Consider the following 25,783-nt stretch of genomic DNA (forward strand, 5'->3'; position numbering starts at 1 on the left):
TAGCGCCACCCCAGCACCACTCACCACAGCACCACTCAGCACCACCACATTATCACTCAGCACCACCACAGCACCACTCAGCACCACCACAGCACCACTCAGCATCACCACAGTATCACTCAGCACCACCACAGCACCACTCACCACCACCACAACACCACTCAGCACCACCACAGCACCACTCAGCACCACCACATTATCACTCAGCACCACCACATTATCTCTCAGCACCACCACAGCACCACTCAGCACCACCACAGTATCACTCAGCACCACCACAGCATCACTCAGCACCACCACAGCACCACTCAGCACCACCACAGCATCACTCAGCACTACCACAGCATCACTCAGCACCACCACAGCATCACTCAGCACCACCACAGCATCACTCAGCAGCACCACGGCACCACTCAGCCGCACCCCAACATCACTCAGCGCCACCCGAGCATCACTCAGCGCCACCACCGCATCACTCAGCACCACCACAGCATCACTCAGCGCCACCACAGCATCACTCAGTGCCACCACAGCATCACTCAGCGCCACCACAGCATCACTCAGCGCCACCACAGCATCACTCAGCGCCACCACAGCACCACTCAGCGCCACCACAGCACCACTCAGCGCCACCACAGCACCACTCAGCGCCACCACAGCATCACTCAGCACCACCACAGCATCACTCAGCGTTACCACAGCACCAGTCAGCACCACCACAGCACCACTCAGCGCCACCTCAGCACCACTCAGCACCACCACAGCACCACTCAGCACCACCACACTACCACTCAGCACCACCACACTACCACTCAGCACCACCACACTACCACTCAGCACTACCACAGCATCACTCAGCGCCACCCCAGCATCACTCAGCACCACCACAGCACCACTCAGCATTACCACATCATCACTCAGCGCTACCCCAGCATCACTCAGCACCACCACATTATCACTCGGCACCACCACAGCACCACTCGGCACCACCACATTATCACTCAGTACCACCACAGCACCACTCAGCACCACTTAGCACCACCACAGCACCACCACAGCACCACTCGGCACCACCACAGCATCACTCGGCGCCACCACAGCATCACTCAGCGCCACCACAGCATCACTCAGCGCCACCACAGCATCACTCAGCGCCACCACAGCATCACTCGGCGCCACCACAGCATCACTCAGCACCACCACAGCATCACTCAGCATCATCACAGCATCACTCAGCGTTACCACAGCACCACTCGGCACCACCACAGCACCACTCGGCACCACCACAGCACCACTCAGCACCACCTCAGCACCACTCAGCACCACCACAGCACCACTCAGCACCACCACACTACCACTCAGCACCACCACACTACCACTCAGCACTACCACAGCATCACTCAGTGCCACCCCAGCATCACTCAGCACCACCACAGCACCACTCAGCATCACAACATCATCACTCAGCGCTACCCCAGCATCACTCAGCACCACCACATTATCACTCGGCACCACCACAGCACCACTCGGCACCACCACATTATCACTCAGTACCACCACAGCACCACTCAGCACCACTCAGCACCACCACAGCACCACTCGGCACCACCACAGCACCACTCGGCACCACCACAGCACCACTCGGCACCACCACAGCATCACTCGGCACCACCACAGCATCACTCGGCACCACCACAGCATCACTAGGCACCACTACAGCATCACTCGGCACCACCACAGCATCACTAGGCACCACTACAGCATCACTCGGCACCACCACAGCATCACTCGGCACCACCACAGCATCACTCAGCACCACCACAGCATCACTCAGCGCAACCCCAGGTTATAGGTGTCACATTTGCGAAAGTTATAACTATTGGCATTGTAAATGACAAAGCTATTAACCCCTTCACTGCGGCACGCAGGTGAGCTGTGCTTGTTTCGGAACGGTTCCGTCACGGCCCCGCCCGCGCTCGAGAACGTTAGCGCAGGCGCGGAATTCGCGCCCCGCAGGCGCGGCAAGAGGGCCGTGACGGAACCGTTCCGTCACCAGCACAGCCCACCCGAGGCTCGTGACGAAACAGTTCCGTCACGAGCATGGAAAGGGTTAGTTTAGCTATTTTCAAAACCAACACATAAATAAAAAAAATGTCATTTACAAGACCAATAGCTCAGACTTTCCTAATGCGAGACCTATTGCATTGCAAATGCTTGTTATGTTTTAGGGCGCCATTAAACCAGAGCTGGTGCTCCTGGTAAATTAAATGGAATTTCAACGTCCTCGAAATGAACGTATTCTGCTGGAGGTTCCTCTGCTTTGTAGTAGTGGAACTCGTGTGTTATAGCATTTGCTGCTGGAAAAGTTATCCATGAATAGACTACCTCTGTCTGCCGATATTCATGTGCCTCTACCACATATATGACTGTACCACCTCCTGATGGTACACCACTATTTATTAGTCTGTAAGTTACACTCTTTTTTACATTTATCGGGATGATTATTGCATCATCTTCATTTTCATTAAACCCTGTAACGTCTGAACCCGGTTGATTCGCATCTACTGCAGCTCCACCGGTTGCGTTGTTGTCACCGTTAGTTGACATTGTTTAATGAAAGTTTGCAAAGCAAGTTTCAAGGAAATCAAGATTAGGTGCACAATATTTTGGAACACTGTATCCTTCAACGTTGAATAAACCAAAAAACTAATACATAGGATTCTCGTCCTACTTAATTCTGGCGGATACTAACCTTTTACCCACTCCAGACGTCTATTGGAGTTTTTACAGAAAAAGGGGTCTGTGTGAAAAGCAGAACTGAGTTACTCTAGTATCTAGCGTTAAATTATCGCCTTACCAAACGTTGGGCACCATGTAGTGTAGTTCCTATATTCCCAATAGGCTCTGCGCATTGGAATAACATAAACGATAGTTTAGACGTAGGACTGAAGTCGACTAGGTCTCTACTGAGTATGTTAGACTTAATTGTGAATGTCAGCTAGCTCAGAGGTCACTAGAAACTTTCTAGAATAAACAAGAAGGGATTAGTTTCTGACAACCAAATAACATGACAACTTTGTTCCCCAAGAATAAGGAATTTATCTCCAGAGTTGCGGAAACAAGATGGCTATTTCACTCAGTCAATCGTGCATGCTTAGTTTCACCAGAAGTGCAGAGAACTAGAGAGACAGGCGTTTTCAATAAATAGGTTATTTATTGAGCAGTCTTCTTTCTCATGCAAGAGAAGTGAATTGCTACAATCGTAATACTTGCTATGAAGTAAAGTGCGTACAGTAAAAAGAGTATTATGAAATAATACTGTAAAAGCATTTATATGGTTTCTAAACCATAAGATATATAGAATAGATAAAATACATATAATGATAAATAATGACTAAAAGTACTCAACTTGTGCATCTAAAATACGCCTACCCCGGTATACCTAAGCTAAGTCTCGTACAAGGGAAGAAGTAAGTGAGGTGTAGCTTGAGTTAAATAGTTTCTGCCAAGAATCTATCCAAGAATTTTCTAAGGGTCTAATCAGCTCCGTACCTTGGTTATAGAATGAAGGAGGTCTTGTATCTCTCTCTCAGGACTCGATCTCCCAGTAACCCGCAAGGGTAGCAGGGAAACAATGGAGCTGGATTTCTCCGCAGGAGAAAAGACAGCGTCTCTCTCAGTGCGTCAGCAGGGAGGGTCGGATTCCTTCGGCACTCGCATACAGCAGGGCGTCGGGCAAGTAGTTAGTCGATCTGCTCCAAAACCACTGTGTGTTTGCTAGGGCAGATGCTGGTATTTTTATACCTGGAAGGTGCCGAGTTTGACGTAAGGGTGGACATAATAAAGTCACTAAGAACTCGAAGTTCTCTACACGCTCCAGGAGTTCTGGGATAAATCAATACTGAAGCAGGGGAAGTCCCGTACTGATGAAGGCTGGCTGTCTTCAAGAACTCGTTGTAATCTAGGAGCTTAGTGGAAGTAGCCATGCTGTATTTGGACTGCATTGGCTGTGCCTAAATATGGTTATGATTCTTATGCCTATATAAGGATCTGATAATTTATACTTATATAAGGGCATGAATCCTGAAAATTACACTAGAGCACTAGATACGTTACAACACCACCTACTCTCGTCCTTGCTTCTGCCCTATGGTTCAACAAAGGCTCTGAGATCTGCTGACGGCAGTACCTCGCTTTGAATGTGCAGGGAAAGGAGGTCGCTCTTTTCGAGCAATAGCACCAGTGGAAAATCTTCCTACATTTCTTTAGAAAACTTCCAACCATTTCTGTTTTAGAAAGCAGTTGAAGACCTGGCTGTTCGCGGAATAGTCTTGTGTCTTTAGTGAGATTTTACTGTCAGTAGCAGGGCAGCGCTGGGAAACCCTCTTTGAGGGTAGGCATGCACTTGATAAGTTTTAATATCAACATAACATTTTGAGGGACTGATGTTGAGATTGATTTTGTTGTAATATAGTGTGTATCTTTTGTGATATTTTGAAGAAATATTAGATTTACGTACGTATGAATGAATTTATAACCAATAAATTGTATTGAAAAAGTAATGAGTTTGAAGATTAATTGATTGGTTGGGCTGGGAAGAGTGTTGTTTTGGATAAAGAACACCACGATATGGCCCTCCCACATCATGAGTCTACTTCCAATAATGAATGTCATTGAAATAGAGACGGCTTTGCTTTTCTGGAGCCAAAATCCCCTTGCATATAAAAAGCGAAAACCCAAGTGTGTTGGTTTAGCCGATTTATATAGGACTAACTTGTAATTCAGAGGTCTCCGAAAAAGCATTTGCATACAGAAATGCCAAAGCAAAGCAGTATGAGAAAATTAACCACTGTGCATTAAGGGCAATGCACTGGATAGCTGTTCTGCAATTGGTGGGCCTTGAAACAATCCAGATGTACGCTGAAAAGCACTGCATTAGTAGGATCTATATGTGAAGGACATGCTTAGGGAGCTGCTTAGACTAGGTACATATTCAATCGAGAGTGAGCTTTAATCTGAATGTCCTCCTTATTTGAATTCCTTAACCTGGTGTCTTGCCAGTGCACAAGTGCTGCAAGCAGTCCTTGGTGCAGCAGAGGCCAGTTCTGGTACTAAGCTCAGCCTGGGTTGGAAATGGGCTCTATGAGAATTGCTTGCATAAATCGGCCCTTTCTGTCTCCCTCCATGTGTTGCAGTTTTCGCCTTCTGTTACAACAGCCTCCGCGTCATCACAAAAAGTATATAGGGGGTATATCAATTTACTGATAGACTTGGTCTTTATAGCAGTGTCACAAAAAAAAGAGGCTGCCCCAACAATTATTTCTTTTTTTGGGGCGGCACACAGGATACAATTGACCTAACCAACAAAAAAAATCCACTAACCCATATCAATTACTCGAAGATGTTAAATTGTATTTTGTGACATAAGTACTAATTGGGAGAAAAAAATAATATATATATATATTTTTTTTAAATGTTTTTAATTTTTTATTATTAACAGTTAATTAGACAATATTTGTAATAATTGTATCCAATAATAAAATATATTTGTTTACAGAACTGACATTTTATTTAATTTTATTATGACAGTTTTCAGCAACAGCTTATTTAACAAAACATCTAATGCATAGGACCCAGGAAACAACATCTCACATTCCTCATCACACTTGCACAGTATAAAAACCAACTTTGGCCTATTATTGATCCCAATCCACAATCCTTAACATTTCTAAATAAAGTTGAAAAACAATAATGATCATTTCCAATGAGCATTAGCCCAGAAGATAAATATTACACATCCTTCATCAGGACAATATCTGGGTCTAACCCTAAAATGAACACAAAGGCTTGGTATCTCAAGTCTTCTTGTTTGTAAATATCTAGAAACATAGGCATATGCAATTGTCACAAAACACAAAATAAGAATCCATATAACCTCCTCTAAATTCACAGTACTCAAAAGGCACAGGAAACTTTGAGTGTCAAATCTCTCCATCGGAGGTGGGTGTTGCTTATAATCCCACAGGTTGGGCGGTCAGATTGGTACGTAGCCCAATTGCCCATTCTTTCTCTTGAGACTATGCCGATATTTTTCTATGTGATGCCTTTGACGATTCTTCTATTTAAATATTTGAGGCTGAGGAATGGTGCATTGAGGAAACCTTAACAAACATTGACCGTACCCAAATCTCATTGTCAGTCTCTCTTGTCACTTGGAAACAGAATGCTGGTTTTTTCATCTGAATGTTTTCTGGCTAATTTGGACATTCTCTTCTGCTTACTTATCTCTGACAGTATTTTAAGAGTACTTGGTGCCAAATAAGACAAATGGGCAGTGGTTCTGCTTAATCCTAAAATAATGCAATTGAATCCCTCTCCATTGGATCCCTCCTAAAAAAGGACTCCCAGAAATACTGGAGATGATGGTGATGCAAGTGGACTAACCTAATAAATGTAATTTTGCAGTCCATGGCACAGTACTGCACACTAGCTTCGTTAAGAAACCAACTTGTTACCTCCAGACAATTCATTTGTTTTTTACCTTTTTGGATCCACGTGGATCTTAGGAATCTAAAATTAGCTCCAGTCAACTGAAAACAATGCTGTAGGATGTTTTACCTGTACTTAAACTCCTTCGTAGTAAAGATGGAGCCATTAGCAATGTATTTGTCATTCAGTCCAGTGAGTGGTCATTACGGCTACTTCCTTAAGTGGAAAGGCAATTTCCTTGCACATGGAAAACAAAGAAATATCCAGTGAGAGCTACACAAATTAAAATACCAGTCCAGAGGTCGATCCTGAAGACAGGTCATTGTTTTAATATTACCATCAGACCATGGTTTGCAACTTTGGCATCACTATGAACATTATACCCTTCTCTTGTGAAATCCTTGCCAGGAACCATATAAGCTAATGGTGAATTTGGGAAGAGCATTTATCAGTTCAAGTAACTTCTAGCTGGTGATTGTTTGTTGACATGCCTACTAACCCTTGAGCACAATGCCTTCACAACCATAGATCTTTCCAGCTTCACCAATATGTCACTCTATCACTTTCTGGCATTAACTGAATTGTTTTTATATACCAATAGTCCGTTCTAGAGGAGACCGTATTGCCCCTTGTACTCCAGGTCATCTGCGATTTCAAATGGCACCTTGACAAATATCAAGCATATAATGTTTTCAATTAACTGTCATTGTTAAGCATGGGTTTCTATTCATTTGAATGTATTTGTAGAAGTGATACCAGTCTAACATTAATTATGAATTCTAAATGAGGGCTTTTCTTATATCTGATGACCGACAGTAAAAATGTAACAGTTTTGGCGACCTCCCACTCATTCAATTCTAATAGATTGATTTGAATAGAGGGTGCCCCTTGTGTTTAACAGATGCATGCGGGTGGGCATTTATAGCTGAATATACAATGAATGCAAACCGTGCCAATGGTTGTTAGGGATATATCTTTTAACAGATGTGAGCCCCTGTCTCTTTTTGCAGCTCATCCGGTGTCACCAGTCCCATGGGGGAGCTTGTGGAGACAACATTCAGTCTTACACTGCCACTGTCATTAGTGCTGCAAAAGTGAGTACATTTTCCAATTCATAGCAAGAACAACACAGTGCTAAAATCTTTGTTTTACCTTGGTAGTCAAAATGGGGGAACAAATCTGAGGTTGTGTTCAAAGGACTCTTAGGATAGCAAATACCTTAAATGCAATTACAGCTACTCTCCAGACGTGCTTTACTGTATGACTCTTAAAAGAATGTCGCTGACGTTTCTTCCCTTTTGAAAAACTTTGGCTGAACTTTTCATTTAGCTTCTACAGTTTTGGGTCCTTAGCCTCAGATGTCACATGAAGTTTCTGTTCATTGTGATCACTACTTCTTACTCATTAAATGCATGATTTTATTTATAATGTGTGTGAAGAAAGAGATTTAGTATGGTGTAGTTATGGACCTCACCATGTTACAAACTCACAAACCGACTTGGGTCCAGTTAGGTTAGTTTACAGGACCTTAGCTCAACCCTGGGTAGCTGTTGCTTCGAGCAGGCTTAGTCAAAGGAACAAGTGTAAAGCATTAATGAGTACCAAAACAACAGAATATGGAAGAAGTACTACACAAAGAAAATCCAACCCCAATTTATAAAATCAGTTTTTAATTTTAATCATTTTTAGACACCAAAGTGAGCAAAATCTACCAGTGGGTTCCGGAGATATAAATTATTAAGCTAATAATAAATCACTAGCTTTCACTCGAATCACAGACAAGCTAACTACTGTGGTTAGTGCGTACTTTGAAACCTTCTCCCTCAGGGAGCAAGTCACTAAGGCTAATAAGTTTTGTCAGGGCAGTACTCCAGTACTGTATCTTTTATAGATTCACATGCTTGAATCTTCCCCGTCGTCATGGTGGGAGTTCCACGTTAACAGTAAAATAGCAGTGTAAAGCTAAAAGGACAATCTACCTTGAGAATCAACAGTATTTAGTAACCAGTTAACCTCATTAAGGAATATCCAAACTCCAGCCAATCACATCACAGACCTCTGAGTATCCCTCCCCTGCAAAGCCACCATACCTCAGATTTCTTACCGCACGTCGTGTGTTAGGGAGTGTTCCTGAGCTCTGCTCAGTCAGTGTTTCTACTTTGAACTCTTCAACTTTCAACTGGCAGTTCTCTTTCCTCAACCGTCTCTCCAACTGAGATGCTGCTAGAAAGTGAGTACTGCTTATTTTCTGTATTTGCTAAAGAATGTCAGAGTCTAAGAAAGGGCTGTTCAGGCCCTGTAAGACTTTTGGAAAGTCCAGGCTTATCTCAGAGGATCCTCATAAAGAGTGCTCAGCATTAGTAGGATCTATATGTGAAGGACATGCTTAGGGAGCTGCTTAGACTGCCTTTATCCAGAGCTCAAGCTTAAAGACTGTAAGCACTGCCAGACTTTTTCTTCAAAAACCCTCAAAGACGGTGAGGAAAGGCTTCTTATTTGGCTTCAGATTGACGGTCCAATTTTATGCTGTGCCGTCGATAAGCATCTCTGCCTTGTCAACAGATACTTCCACGCCATCGTCACAGTCCCTGGTGACGATTCGGTCAACGATCCAGTCGAAGAGGAAAATAGACATACGAGTTTTAAAATCTCTATTACAAGACTTTTCAAAAATATCTCCTATGACTCCTTCTCGCCTCCTGGATTTTCAGGAATCAGAGGATGAAGGTCCGTTTGGCCCTGCCTACATCCCCTCTCAACGGAGAGTGAAGTGCCTTGAATCTAATGAAGAGGATCAGCGAGATAAGCCTTCGATTTACTTTGAGAGTGACTATTTCTTTTCAGAGTGTCATGGAGATAGGCTTTGCCTTCACACTGTGTTAAGTTAGCATGAGCTTATTAGAAGTTTAAACGCCATTTTTCCTTTCTGCTGCTTCTGCACACTGCACATATTGTTATTAATGCTTTGAGCCTAGTAGAATATTTAGCTTCACACAAGAAAACTATGTTTTCCTATAGTATCAACTTTGCTTGGTAAGCTATGTCTGAACAGTGAGTGCGAGGCCTTCAAGGCTATTTCAACGCAGTGGTTGTTGTTCGGTCTGATCAGCGCACGTCCTAGACATAACACATATGCAGCTGTTGCCAACTCTGGTTTTGCCGCATTTAATAATGCACTACGCAGAGCATGCAAACACACTTGATGAGCATTCGCATGCAGAGAACTGGTGTAGAAGATGATGTGATCCCTTTCTACTAAAACCAGAGGTATGGGGCCACCCTGCTAAAACCCAAAGAGACCTTCTGTAGATACAATATAATATACTAGCAAGGGAGGGTAAGACTGAGGTGTTCTTTAGCCTTATTCCCTTTAGCATCTTAACATGCTTCCTCCCTTTGTATTTTATGGAATAGTAACTATGCTGATAACCTTGTTGCTTATAATATGTTTGCTTGTATTAGCTAAGATACTGCGCCTGAGAACACGGCATTAGAAATAAATATTTCAAACTTGCACATGTCTTCATTTACTCCTCGTTTTGGACTAGTATGATAGTATAACGAAAGAGTGTTCATGTGTTCCACGTTACCTGAGGTGTTCTAATTTCATGTTCTGGGTTGTCTAATCGTTGGGAGTATGGAAAAACCAATGAGACACTGATTGCTAGTCTGGTAGGGGATTTTGGCTACTAAGGTGTGTTTTGGCACACCCTAATTCACTGAGGTTCCAAGTCTCTATGCACAGTTCTGTGTAGGAGCAGAATCCCTGCGACCTGGCGCTCAATCGTTGGTGGTCTTATTACATGACACTCGAGTAGTGCTTCATTTAGTCCTTAACCCCTTCGCTATTGTTTCCGGAAAACAGTGGTGTCGGACAAAACCTATAGTTACATAGGTCTTTTCAAGCTTGAATCTTTTCAAACGGTTTCCTTTTGAATTACTACCCAGTTGTGCTATGTAGGTTTTTATTGTATCTCTTTCTTACTGTGTAGTTATGGCTGACGTTGACGTACCGCAGCATAGTCTTATTGCGATTCGCAATCCTTTGCAGGCTTATAACGTCAGATTAGAGGGCATGGCTGTTATTATGGTAGTGAGTGCGGAAGTAGCTTACCCTTTTGAGATGTTCTACTCGTGGGTGACCTTCCCTGCTGTGAACGCAAATGGTGTGTTCGACACTTATACACCCACTGCCGTGCCACAGGAATATGTTCCGTATAGGACACAGGAAATTCGGATTAACGCTTGGCAGCACCAAGTTTACTTTAATGGCGCCCTACCCCACACTTTGTTAGTAACACGGTTAGGTCCTTTGTCCATTCCAGGCGCTACATGGCCTGTTTTGGCTGGATTTACACCGCATCCTCGACATGGTGTGGTTCCCCTTGCAGATATTCGGCAGCTACATACTGTCACGATTAGTGTAATTAGGTCGTTAGTGCAGTACATTACCCGCAATCTCCCAGGCGGGGCCCCAGGTGTTGCGGCGCTTCCAGCCGGACCGAGCGGAATGAAGCTTAGTCCTGTCATGGTTAATGCAGTGATGGGCAAGCGCCCCCAGGATAAGGATGATATGCCTTTCTGGCTTGCCAAGAAATTTGACCAGCTGGAAGCAGTATTTCCTATCACGACTCCTGTTGAAAAATACAGGATTCTGACAATTAGTTTGTCGAAAGACTTGATACCAGAGGCTGGTGACTGAGTCTTCGTGTGAGATTTTTGCGGCAGTGTATACGAGGTGCTTCGGCACTCCATCAATGACTGTCCTTCTCTCGGTCATTAAATGTGTTCAAGATGAGCACGGACCTGAGGCAGCGGTTGAATTGGGTATGCAGCAGTTTTGACGTAGTTTCTGATCTCGCACTTGTGAATGTCAAGGGAGATGCGGTAAGCTTTCAGGTGTCTAATGCTTTGCAGGCTTTTCCCGATGCCGATAAACACCGACAGTTACCGAGAATTATTACGGCAGCTTATAAGACCATGGGCCGTAATAGTTTGGGGGTCAAGCCTTTCTCCAAGAAAGAGAAAAAACAACCCCAAGGGCAGAAGTCGGAAACTGACGACCAGCCCAAGGCTAAAAAGCAAAATTGGCCGAAAATACAGAAACTGGGGTCTCGTCCTACATCACCAGTGCCTGCACCTACAGAACGTGTTTATGACTTGCGCGATTGCGCGACGATAAAATCACCTGATCGTTTTTAGGTTTCTGAACAATGCTCTCCTCGTTCTTTTCAGGACTCATCGGCCTCATCGACCGGTGGTGGAGGAGGCGGCAGAGGTCGGGGTGGCCAGCAGGGACACGACCAGCCCCGCCCAAAAGACAGTAAAGGCAAGCAGGACAATTCAACACCGAAAAGACCCCAGTTACAGAAGAAGAAAGTTGCCGCTTTAACAGCAAGATATGCCACAGATAGTGAGAACGCAGCTTCGGAATCAGACATGGGCGCGGACGTTGCTGGATAGCGCGGCGGAGATTACCATTGTGCGAGAGGCCCTGCGTCCACTACTGAAGGTTACAGCGACTGACCAATATGTTGCTGTGGAGACAGCTGACACCAGAGTAGCTCCCCCTGATAGACTTTATAAAATAGTCCTTTTAATTGAAGGTGACATACAGCGTACCATAAAAGGGGTATTTTGGGAAAATCTTACAACTACCTATGACATTTTCTTGGCGGAGGCTGACTGGCCCCCACCTTTTGTTCACGCAGCTCTGAGAGGGGTGGAGGTAATCCTCCCTAGTTTCGCGCACACAGTCTTGAAGGAGCATGCGCTGAATTTTGCTGAAGAGTGGGCTAAGGCCCTTGCGCCTGCTTTGTACCGTACACATTATGGTCGGGATAAATTTTCCCCACACCACGAGATTCCTTTTCGGTCTCTGCCACAGCTTCAACCTCAATATCCCATCCAACGTGAAGCTAAGGCTTCCGTCGCGGAAATCCTTGAACAATTGGAATATCAAGGTGTTATTGAAACTTGTGTGTCACCGATGAATAACCCACTTTTTACTGTGACCAAGCAAGATGGCTCATACCTTTGGTATTGGATTACCGGCATTTGAACTCGCATTGCCGTACCTGTGCGGTACAGAATACCCACGGCTCTGCTATGGTGAATGGTCTTGTGCGAAAACGGTTTAAAACCACACTTGACATTTCCAACGTTTTTTTTGCCCACAATTTGGATGGTCTAAGTTCTCAATGGACCAGTTTTTCCTGTGGCGGCAAACATGGCCAATTTAAACGCTTAGCGATGGGCTATAAGAATAGTCCAGGCGTGTTTGCTGCCTGTATAGTCGCTCTCTTGGAGAGAGTCGACACTGATGCGTGTTCGTATGTGGATGATATATATCTCACAGACGCCAAGCTTTGGGCGCATCTGTGTCGCGTTTACCGCATAATTTGTAACTTTGTGGACTTTGGTTACAAATTCAACTTTACAAAGTCTCACATTGTGGAGTATACAGTGTTGTTCCTGGGTTACGAGCTCAACAATGAAGGTTGAGGATTGGCTCCTCACTTCTTGGAGAAATGCGCACAGTTGCGCGCTCCTACAACACTGAAGAAATTACAGTCCTTGCTGGGATTTTTGAATTTCGGGCGTACTTATATTCCCGAATATGCCCAGCGTATCAAGCCTTTGTATGCTTTGATACAACCTACTTTTACCAAATCTTGCTGGCTGCTAGAACATTCAGTTATTTTGCAATCTTTGCAGGCTTGAGTCAAAATTCTTACTGACTTGTGATAACCACACCAACCTGGTGATAAGAATCATCCCTGGGGCGGTGGGTTTCACATACCTTACTTTTAACGAAGAAGACACAGTACCTATTGCTTACAAGTCACACTTGTACACTTCAGTAGAAATGCGGTTTTCCACTGTGGAAAAAGTTTTGACAGCAGTGCAAATGACGATTTTTAAGGAACGTGCACTGTCGCAGGGAAAATGCATGTTGGTTGTTACCCCGTATCCTGCACTAGAGGCATTGACGTAGGCCAGTGTACCCAAATTCTAAAGCTTTGCACCCACGGTGGATACAATGAGCTGCATCATTGACGTTTCCGGATGTCACGTTTGTTTTTGATGCCTCCTTACAGTCACAGGAGTTTTTGCAGTATGAGTTTGTTTATCCTGCGCCATTGACTATGCGCCCTTTAGAGGATTTCCATTGTATCATTTACACTGATGGTTCAGCGCAAGTTGCGCATGGGTCTAAGCACGTATACATCTCAGCTTGCGCCATTGTGGTGGGTACCATGGTGAATGATGAATTCAAGTCCAGATTTGTGCACACGCAGACTTTAGGGGACTGTAGCGCACAATTGGCAGAGCTTCGTGCTCTGATGCTTGCATTGGAGTACGCGGATCCTAGTATGATGACTCTTATTGTGAGTGATTCTTACTACTTTGTACAGTCTTACAACGAAAACCTGTTCTTTTGAATTCAGAATGATTTTCGTGATTCCAAGGGTAGCACAATAAAACATAAAATAATCTGGGTCCGAGTGGCTGAGCTTAAAGAGCAGTTGCCACTTGTGTATGTAATTCACAGTCTTGGTCATAGCGCGTAGGAGTTCACGCTGTTGGCAATTCGTTGGCCGATGAGGCTGTGAAATCAGCAGTATCAACATATTTGGTTGCAGCAGTTACACGTTCCAAAAGTAAGATTGATGATGAGATCTTGGCAGCCGTTGCTGCCACTGAGAAGGGAAGTAAATATCCTAAGGGATTCCCTTCGAAGTATTCATACCATTCAAGTCCTGATAAAGTTCCTTATGTGAAAATATCTGACGTGGATCGCAGGCCAACGCTGATTACTGCAGCCTTTAAAGGTGTTGCGTCTGCGCATGCGGGAGTTTCGGCTACTGTAGCTCAGTTACAACAACGTTTCTGGTGGCGGGGGCTGTACAAACAGGCGCGTGATTATGTCCTTCAATGTGACATTTCCAGCAGATTAAGTCTTCGACTTCTGCGCGCCAGCCCCAGACACAGTTGTACATTTCTAATAAACCACTTGGATGTGTTTATTTAGATCACTGCGGTCCTTTTTCTTCTGATACTGCGTATAAGTACATCTTAGTAGCAGTTGATTCATGCACCCGCTTTGTGTATAAGGATGCCATGACTTCGTTGGGGGTCCAAGTCAAGTTTTCGTCTCCATACAGACCTGAGGGTAATAGTGTTGTGGAACGAATGTACAGAGATTTAATGCAGTCTTTGACGGCTAGAGTTATAGGCACTGGCAGGAACTGGCTTGCCCACCTCAATAGCGTGCAGTGTGCCCTTAATAATCTCCCTAGAAGGTCTCTGGGTGGGCGGACCCCATACGAAATGCTCTTTGGTATCAAGATGTTCGTACCGGACCTTGACGGTCTAGACCAGGCGCTGGTGATGCCTCCTTTGACGTAGATGAACATTGCAATGTTTTACAGGATCTACAAAAGACGAGAGACAGTCTTGCAAAGGAACATTTGCCCTCCACCTCGGATGATGCGTTGCAGATTCCGGTAGTTGGCTGGCTACCCTGAGTTGGAGAACTGGTTCGAGAGAAGATCAAAAACAAGAAGGAATTTGGTCCCTCTTATCGAGCTCCTGTTCCGGTGCTTGGTGTAAAGGGCACAAGAACAGTCATTTTACCTCCACTTCCAGGTCGTAAGGAAAACCGGCATATCTCCATAGACAATGTCAAAATACACAGAGTGGCCGATTCTTCTTAGTATGACTCCGGCAGTCTCATGTCCTTCGATTTTGAAAATTCTGTTCTGGCCCCAGCTTCTAATCCAAGGCCTGATGTTGCCCTCGAGATGCCTGCAATTTCTAGTCCTTTATTGAGTACACTGCCTGGTACTCAACTTGATGAAACAGACTACACTTACCCAACTGACTTATCGATGCCTGATTTACAAACTCGCTTGGCTAAAGAATCCAGATTTTCATTTGGCACTGATTCACACACATCGAAGAAACATTCAAATATTTCTGTTTTGGCAAGAATGTTTAAGACACATTTTTTGATTCCCCCTTGGTCCTACATTTGGCTGGTGCTTTTTTCAATTTACCTTTTCATGTCAATTGGTTTTGTGGTGTATTTTTTTAGACTTGTCAACGGACACTATGTGGAAGAGAGAACATGCATTCGACATATCAATGGAACATTGGCTCCCCATTCCATATCACACAGATTGAAGAGGGACCTGGTTTTTGTTAATATCACTGCTTAGCCTGTCTTAGATGGGGTTGTATGGGATGCTGTTCGATTTCCGATCCATGGGCCCACTGAGGTTATAAATGTCCCCAATGTGCTTAGAGTTTCTATGGGGGATGTGATTAAACAAAATATAAGTTCCGATGATTGGGATGTTCAGGCCGTAGAATCCTTGTTTTCTGATTTGAAATATTATGCTGCCTTTGATGCTGAAGATTTGTATTTAGAATCTGCTAATTACGGTGATTTATATTGTTACCAATATTTTGGGAATCATTACCTCCATAAAGGTAATACCAGGAGGAACACTGTCAATTATACACAATGGGAACATTGTCCAGCTCCTATACAAGGCAGTTCTGCTTCCTTTTTGAAAAGGTTCACTTACTTTACCGATTTTAATCAGTCAAATCCCAATGCATTTTATTTTCGAATGACTGAAAAGTCCACATCCAAAGTTAGACTTACCGATACAAAATTATTGTATTCAAAGTCCTTTCTTGACCAGTTAGCTGTTGGGGGCTACGAGTTGTGGAAGGATACCATTGACCTTAAAGCAGTTTGGGGTTCTAAAAGATGGCAAGTGCAAGGCACTGAGGCTTTGCACCGTGCATGCCTCATCCCGAACCATATGTTGTTTTTGAATTCTACAATTTCACAAACAACTTGCTTTGGATTGGCTACTACTAAGAAATTAAATGCTCCTTCTTTTCCTGATTTAGAAGAATATTCCGGTTGGAGTAATGCCACTAAATTTTCGATCAGAGAATTACAAACTCTGTTAAATTCTTCCTTTAACATATCCAGTTTGGATCCCAAAGGCTGGCTGCTCTGGCACAGAAGTGCTGACTCTTGGCAGCATCGCTTTCTGGGTTTGGCTCATGGCTTTACACAGGTCAGGGTAGATCCCCGTTTTGAAAGTGGCCATTCTGTGACTACCTATTCTGTAGGCAAATTATGTCAGAATTGGCTCAAACATTCTACCTTGGCATCAGTTAAACTGCATTTGTCTAAACTGACTGACGATGTTGATCTGAATGATTTTATAAAGGGCCCGGCAAACGGTAGATCTAAAAGATGTATATATGCTATTTACAACGAAGTCTCGAAAACGTCCCAGATTGAGGGGGCTACCCGCATTAAAGCTATAGATCAGGCTAATTTAGAGAAGGTGCTAGCAGTTGTAGATAATAGCATAAACACGCTTTCTTCCTGAATTTACACGTTAGATAATATTGTATCATCTGTTGTTGATATTGTGCAAGATGAAGTGTCTGTTTTGTACCATGGTCAAAATCAATTGTGTTCTATTATGCAGTTTGCAAGGACACTGCAGACCTTGAAAGCAGGAAAAGTGCCCTGGCATTGCATGAACACGTCATCCTTGTTTGCCCCATTTAATTTGACTGACAAGCAGAGTTTACTGTCAATGAAGAATGCTTCTTTTTCTATGTTGCACATTGCAAGGTTGGAACCGTTACCATTTTCAGTACCTGAGGCCAATACAGCTACTTGGCTTATCCACAGGTTAATAACTCTCCCGTTTCCTTTATTCAAGTTCGAGGCGTGTATGAAGTACTTTGCCATTGGTAGATATGAGCCTCTGGGGAGTGCTTATCTCCATGAAGCTTGGTCGCTTCCATTTACTTATAGATGCCTTAGGGAGGGCAAGGAAGTTTATTTGAAAGGTGAAGATTGCACTGAAACACCAGATCACTAATTGATGTGTAGATATATCCAATTACATGGCTCCTGTAATCAGAATGAGCCAAATTTAGCCTGTATTTTGAAAGGTCTGCTATCGTACCCACATTCACATTACTAGCGAACGGGAGTTATTTACTTTTGAATAATGAAGATTGTTGTGGGTTAGTAGCGGGAATTGCTTGTGTCGTACGTCAGTGAGCGTGTGGTTTGCTGTAAAAATGTAATGTATCCTCCTCCGCATGGGAAGCTTGATGTTTCCATCTGGCCCAAGATTCCGACCTCGAAAGCAGAGTTCAACAAGATGAGTCGCATAAGAGCTCTATTGTCCCAGAAAGAAGTTGCCCTCACATCTGCTTGTGAAACATTTGTCCTTCACGTGGCTAACACCCGCACAGAAGTGCATACCTTATTGAACACTGATTTGCCCTTGCATTTCGGTAAATTAATTCACACTAGCTTTAATGCATCCTCCACCACAGGGCTGGCTCACTTTTTTAAAGTTGTAAGCAGTGGCCTTGTAACTTCTTTTCAAACTATTTTTGGTGTATTTCCAGCATTTCTTTATTCTATTTTTTCCAGCCTGTTTGGTGGATTTCCCTTACTGCTGGCTCTGGCTGCAGGCGTGCTATTACTGTTTTATTTGTTTCAAAATGGATGCACAACCTGTGTTGCAAGGCGAGCTGTCCCGGCTGGGGCTGCTACGTACCCGAATGCTTGAGTACTATGGAGCGCTGCCTCTTGCTATATTGAGTGCAGCTTATGGATTATCATTTCGATTTTCCTACTTTACATGCGTCCAGCCTATCTTTCATTGCCTGAGTTGCGAATTCGAATGGGCCCTGGATTTGTGTCTCTGCAATACGGTGTCTCCTGATGCGTATTATAATCAACTTATGAGCCCCTTAGTTGCTCATGAATTGCTTTGTTCTGATGGAGGGATTATTGCCTTAGCAGCGATGCATGGAATACTGGGTCGTTGGAATGTGTTCGCAGCGGCGCAAGATTTCTTGGCACGCAGCTTCATTGAAAACCCGCCGAGCTGTCCTCTGATGGTGCTAGAGGGTCCGGTGATTGAGGAACATGTATGTTCTTTCCCTTTGTTAAATTGGATGGATGAATTATTTTCAGATGAGAACAGTGACTTCCTGTTGGAGGCTGTTGCTGCATATTTTGCATATTTATTGTTAGAATGAGGTGTGTCTTCGTCTCTCTCTTCCATGACCGGCGCCACTTATTGGACATGGTATATTTTGTACTTTTTCATCAAATCTTTTTGGGGCCAGTCCTATTGACTTCACTACGTCCAAAGGTTACAATTTTTTTGCAATTAAACTATTAACGGATTATGAGGTTTTTTCTTCAATTTTTTTTTCTACTCCTTGTGCAAATTGGAGACTTGTTTTGACTATTGTTCTTGAACTCTGCATTCCTAAATTTGCCCCTTATCTTAACCGTGCTCGGATCAAGGGAGGGTGTCATGGAGATTGGCTTTGCCTGCACACTGTGTTAAGTTAGCATGAGCTTATTAGAAGTTTAAACGCCATTTTTCCTTTCTGCTGCTTCTGCACACAGCACATATTGTTATTAATGCTTTGAGCCTAGTAGAATATTTTGCTTCACACGAGAATAATATGTTTTCCTATAGCATCAGCTTTTCTTGGTAAGCTATGTCCGAACAGTGAGTGCTGAGGCCTTCAAGGCTATTTCAACACAGTGGTTGTTGTTCGGTCTGATCAGTGCACGTCCTAGACATAACACATATGCAGCTGTGGCCAACTCTGGTTTTGCCGCATTTAATAATGCACTACGCAGAGCATGCAAACACACTTGATGAGCATTCGCATGCAGAGAACAGGTGTAGAAGATGATGTGATCCCTTTCTACTAAAACCAGAGGTATGGGGCCGCCCTTCTAAAACCGAAATAGACCTTCTGTAGATATAATATAATATACTAGCAATCGAGGGTAAAACTGAGGTGTTCTTTAGCCTTATTCACTTTAGCATCTTAACATGCTTTCTCCCTTTGTATTTTATGGAATAGTAACTATGCTGATAACCTTGCTTCTTATAATATGTTTGCTTGTATTAGCTAAGATCCTGCGCCTGAGAACACTGCATTAGAAATAAATATTTCAAACTTGCATGTGTCTTCATTTACTCCTCGTTTGGGACTAGTATGATAGTATAACTAAAGAGTGTTCATGTGTTCCACGTTACCTGAGGTGTTCTAAGTTCATGTTCTGGGTTGTCTAATCATTGGGACTATGGAAGAACCAATGAGACACTGATTGCTAGTCCGGTAGGGGATTTTGGCTACTACGGTGAGTTTTGGCACACCCTAATTCACTGAGGTTCCAAGTCTCTGTGCACAGTTCTGTGTAGGAGCAGAATCCCTGCAACAAGAGAGGCGCTTGGGTGCGCATCGCCTGGATACCTTCCAGAAGCACTATCTATATTATGAACAGGAGGAGGAAAATCGTCAAGAACCCTCCATTAATGTGCCAATGCCAATAGTCACGGACTTACGTTTCATGTTAGATGACTACTACAAGAAATTCCCTAAAGCCAATATGGCCCAAAAACCAGTTTCTCGCCAGGAGGAGCCTGCCATGACTCCAGTTCAGGAAACCCCACAGGCTCCACTGAAACAGAAGTCCTTACCTCCTCTGAAAATCTCAACTAGGGCATCGGACAGTGGAGACCATCAGCTGGTAGAGGGCGCAATACAAATGGACACTGATGTCCATGACGAGTGGATGATTACGTAGCGCATACTCCACCTTCTCCCACGCTGCCAGTGGCTGACTCGCCACCTGCAGACATAGGCGGCTTCCACGATCTGCTTGAAAGTGCTTCAAAACGCTTCGACCTTCCTATGGCCGTTAAGCAAGGGGAATGCTTCTTGTACGATTTAAAGCTTCCACTCAACGTTCGGTTAGGGCAATCCCTATTATCGACTTTTTGTGGCAGGAAGGTATCAAGCTAATGAAAAATCCAGCGTCTGTGCCAGCAGTCATTCCAAAGTTGGATAATAAGTACCGGGCGCCAGAAGACTCTCTGATATGTCTCATTGGCCATCCGAAGCCTGATTCCGTAATAATGCAGGCTGCTCAGAGAAGATCAAAAAACCCTGCTTCTCCATGTACCAACCCGCCTGATAAAGAGGGGCTTAGGTTGGACAATATTGGAAAGAGATTCTCCGCGCTGGTTGCTACAGCCATTAGAGCCTTCAATGCAATGGCTATTCTTGGAAGGTACGATAGGCAGATGTGTTTTGACCTCGCACCTTTTTTGGAATTCCTACTGGAAGATAAGAAAAAGGAGGCAAAGGAAATCCTTTCAGAGGGTGAGAGAGCTTCATCGGTAGCCATTGATGTGGCTATGGACATTGCCTCCACTGCCCTTAGGCAGATGGCTGGTGCCGCTGTGTTGCACAGGCAGAGTTGGCTGAAAGCTACTACTTTTCTCCCAGAAGTCCAGGCAAAGGTGCTGGACATACCATTTGATGGAGAGAATCTGTTCGGTATGCATATTGATGAGGCACTTCAGGCTATCAAATCAGACACGGATACGGTGAAATCCTTACAACAGAGAAGGTTTTTCTTCCTTTCGGGGAAGAAGATGAGGCCAGTTTGCAGCTAAGACCCAGCCTCAACAGCATTTTCAACCCTATTACCAACAGGGTTTCCATCCTCAGTTCTCCGCTCAGTCCTTTTCGGCAGACATCTGCATCAACTTACTCTAGAGCTCCAACTCGAATACGTCCCACTTCGGGAGGTAAAGCCCATGACACAGGCAGGAGACAATGAGACTCATCACGCACCCGCCACCCCAGTCCCACTACATTCGGCTCAAGACTTCTCCAAATTCTTTCTTCAATGGAACTCCATTTCATCCAACAGATGGATGTTAGACGTTTTCAATCATTATCACACCCTAGAATTTCTTCAACAACCTCCAGATTACCCCCCAAGAAAGACTGCTCACCGCCATCTGGCGCTTCTCAAAAGGGAAATAAAACTACTTCTCGACAAGCAGGCAATCGAGATAGTGCCGTGCAGTCAGCGCATCTTGGGATTCTAATCCCACTTGTTTCTTATAAAGAAAAGAACCAGGAAAATGGAGGCAGGTCATGAACCTTGGGTTGGTGAGCAAGTTCATCAAAAGCCAATGCTGTTGCTTCAGGAGATTCTCCTTCTCTTGGTTCAGGGTATTCCATGACCTCTCTGGATCGTCTGGATGCTTACTTTCACATTCCTATTCAGCCAAAGCACTGTCGCTATCTCAGGTTCCAAGTGGCAGGGTGCCACTACCAGTTCAATGTGCTGCCCTTCAAGCTAAAGTCTGTGCCCAGTGTATTCACCAAATGCTTAGTGCCAGTAGCATCCTTTCTCTGGCGTTCCGGCCCCTAACGGAACAATTGCTTAATAAAGGCTCTGACCATTCAGGGTACAGAAAAGTCCACGAGCGCCTGTCTTCGCCTTTTTTGCTCTCTGGGTCTCAATCTCAATGAAGAGAAGTCTTTGCTCTTTCCTTCCAGGTCTCTGGTGTTTCTGGAAGTGAGATTAGACACCGACCTATCAATGGCCTTTCCCACAGAAGAAAGAATTTCTCGTCTTCTAAAGATGGCTCAGTCCCTTTCTTCAAAAAAGTTAGTTTCTGTGAGGATTTACAAATCAATGTTAGGGATGATGTCATCTTGCATTCCGCTGATTCCTCACTGTCGGTTGCGGATGAGGCCTTACCAGGAGCAGCTCGACGCCCAATGGGTTCAAGCCTGAGTCTCCTTGTGGACATAATTTCAGTCACATCTCAAATGATCAGGGCGATGTCCTGGTGGAAAGTCATAGGCAATCTCTCACAAGGCCTATCCTTCCTTCCACCGGAAACTCTGATGGGCATGACAACGGATGCCTCCATGGAGGGATGGGGTGCTTACCTCCTAGAGCTTCAAGTTTAAGGGAATTAGTCCGATCAGGAATCTCTTTACCACATCAACCTGTTGGAGCTGAAGGCAGTATTTCTAGAGCTACATCCCTTCCTTTCAAGGTAAAAGGTTCTTCAATCCTTGTCCGCACGAACAACACAACCACAATGTTTTACCTACAGAAACAAGGAGGGACGAGATCCTTGGCTCTCTCAAGTCTGGCATAACGAATTTGGAATTAGTTGATTCCCCACAATAGCTCAATAGCTCATTACAGGTCCAACAAGTTCCAGGGTTGCTCAACGAATGGGCCGATTCGCTCAGCAGAGATTCCAAGCAGTGTCACTAATTGGAATTAGACTAAAAAAAAAAAATGTCAGTGTTGGGGATCGCCAACCCTGCATCTTTTCACTACATTTCTCAACAAAAATGCGAGTTCTACGCCAACAGATTCCCTCAACCAGGTTATCTATCAAACGCCTTCCATTTCTCCTGGGAAGGGACATTTGCCTATGTGTACCTTCCGCTCTCACTGATACCCATGGCCCTGCACAAAATGAAACGAGAACCTTGCCACATCATTCTCATAGCCCCGGCGTAGGCAAGGCAGTACTGGTTCACAAAGCTGTTTCGCCTATCAGAAGTCTCTCCAGTTCATCTTCATCCTTCAGAACGTCTATTTTCTATGGACCAAGGCCAGGTGATTCATCCGCAAATTCAATCTCCTCACTTGTTGACCTGGCTCCTCACCACACTGAGTTTGAAGACATAGATATTTCTGAGGAGTGCTGTTCCATTCTTAACAAGGCCTGTGCTCCCTCCACGGTCAAATGGAGAATATTCTGCTCCTGGTTTGCAAATCACTCATGCCATCCGCTCTCTTCATCTTCGGAGGAGGTTTTGCCATATCTCTTGTCGCTGGCAAAAGCTGGCCTCTCTCATTCCTCGGTAAAAGTCAATTTGGCCGCAATTTCAAGGTATAGGAGACGTTCAAACCAATCGTACTTATGGTCCTGCAGGTTGGTGAAGGAATTCATGAAAGGTTTTTTCAGAGCCTGCCCGCCAGTTCGGCCTGCTCCAGTGCTCTGGCAATTGAACACAGTGTTGTCTTCTCATGAAAGCGCCATTTGAGGCGATCCACAAGTGTGACATAAAATTTCTGTCTTGGAAGGTGGCTATTTTTTTAAGCCATCACATTGGCTAGACTTATTAGTGAAATTCAAGCCTTCACAGCTACAGAAGCTTATCTTCAATTCCAGCAGGATAGAGTGTTGCTACACATGTATCCCTTGTTCATACCCAAAGTACCTACCACGTTCCATCTGAATGAACTTGTGGTCCTGCCTTCATTCTTTCCTGATACATCTACACCAGCAGAGAGAGCTCTGCATTTCTTGGACATCAAACGATGTTTAAAGTTTTACCTTCAAAGGCCGAAATCTTTCCGCAAATTTACTCAATTGCTCATCGCCTTTTCTGCCCATAGGCAGGGTCAGGCTTTAACTACAGCTACGATAACTCGCTTGGTTTCTTCTACTATAACCTTCTGCCACGAAAGGGCGGATCGCCCTCTTGTTTCCAAAGTGACTGCTCATTCCACGTGGAAGATGGCAACATCCTCTGCCCTGTTTGCCAGCATGTCCCAGCCATACAATTGCAGGGCAGCGACATGGGCAAGTGTCCATATCTTTAAAAGGCACTTCTGCTCGGATACATCACGAAAGACAGATGCTGCCGTTGGCCAAGTGGCTCTTTGTTGTCTGCTTAAGGTAGATCTCAGTTACTGAGGTTTATTAAGAGTTCTTATTATCATTATGATGTGTATTACTATTTTGGTTATTATTATTATCTCTGCCAAATCTTAGGTCTTATTTATGTGTATGTATATATATATATATATATATATATATATATATATATATATATATATATATAGATATAGATATAGATAGATAGATAGATATAGATAGATAGATATAGATAGATAGATATAGATAGATAGATAGATATAGATAGATAGATAGATATAGATAGATAGATAGATATAGATAGATAGATAGATAGATAGATATAGATAGATAGATAGATATAGATAGATAGATATAGATAGATAGATATAGATATATAGAATACCAAAGAATGTATCATGCAGATGAGTGACATCCAGTGGGAATCTACTTATGTATGGATTACCTTAGATATCACAAGCTTATATACATGTATCAACCATACTCAAAGAATTAGGGCGATGAAGTATTTTTTTAACAAAAGGCACCTAAAATTCATGGAACATAGCAATATGTTGATTGAGTTAATTGAATTTTGTCTATTGCAGAACATATTTTTGTTCCAGGGAGACCTGTACAGACAGATCTCGGGCAGGGCTATGGGCACCTGCTTCGCCCCCATCTATGCAAACTTATTCATTGGCTGGTGGGAGGAGCAGGTGGCCCTTGCCCGAGACAAAGAAAAATGGGCCAAGTATGTGGTAGCCTGGCATAGATACATTGATGACCTCTTCCTGGTTTTGAGGGGGTTGGTTGAACAAGCACAGGAATTCATTGAGGAGCTCAATGATAACAATCTCAACCTGAAATTTACCCATGAGATTAGTTCAGTGGCAGTGAACTACTTGGATCTCAGGGTTTATATAAAGGATGGAGTCTTAGAGACAGACTGTACAGGAAGCCTACTGCCGGCAATTCTATCTTGCATGCCGGCAGTAACTATCCTCCTAAACTCATTAACAGTATACCATATGGAGAGCTTCTCCAGCTTAAGCGTATCTGTTCGAGAGATATTAATTTCAGAGAAGCGTCAGAGAGCTGTATAGCCAGATTTAGAGCTAGAGGATATGACCAAGACCAACTGACAACCACATTTGATAAGGTTCAGAGAATTCTGAGAAAATAACTCTTGAAGGCGAAGGATGAGAGTATAGCCGAAAGGGACAAAGACCAGGATGCTGGCAAAGTCCGTATGATAACTACAGACTCGGATGATGCCAATACTCTGAGGAGGATGCTAAGCAGAAACTGGCATATCCTGCAGACAGATTTAGTCATAGGCAAAAACATTCCACCAGTACCACTGATCACCTACCTCAAATCGCGATCACTCAGACAAATTGGTCCAGAGTCATTTGTTGCCCACCACACATAAAACAGGAACACTAAAAGACATGAAAGGTTTTTTTCCCCCATGGGAAATGTAGGGCCTGCGCCAATAGCAAAAGAGTCCTTAATTACAACATCCCAGGTGTGAAGAAACCGCGGGTGATAGATACATTCATCACGTGTTTAACAACTCATGTCGTTTACTGTTTGTCATGTCCCTGTGGGCTTAGGTACATAGAGAGTACCATCCATAATGTAAAAATGTGCATCCTGGAACACCAATGTGCTACCGCAAACAAGGATGTGAACTACCCAGTGGCCAGGCATTTTGCCTC

General features: G+C 43.9%; 1 protein-coding gene across 2 annotated transcripts in view; it reads left to right on the forward strand.

The window, feature by feature from the left end:
- Positions 1-25,783, forward strand: part of BCAS3 (BCAS3 microtubule associated cell migration factor) — a 3,998,327-nt gene that overhangs the window by 914,652 nt on the left and 3,057,892 nt on the right. For both annotated transcript variants that reach the window (XM_086954924.1, XM_086954923.1), the window contains exon 11: positions 7,500-7,583. In XM_086954924.1, the coding sequence (XP_086811050.1) occupies positions 7,500-7,583 (84 nt within the window). The remainder of the gene's footprint in view (positions 1-7,499; positions 7,584-25,783) is intronic.

Source organism: Lissotriton vulgaris, chromosome 2_1, assembly GCF_964263255.1.
Source record: "Lissotriton vulgaris chromosome 2_1, aLisVul1.2, whole genome shotgun sequence".
Lineage (NCBI taxonomy): Eukaryota > Metazoa > Chordata > Amphibia > Caudata > Salamandridae > Lissotriton > Lissotriton vulgaris.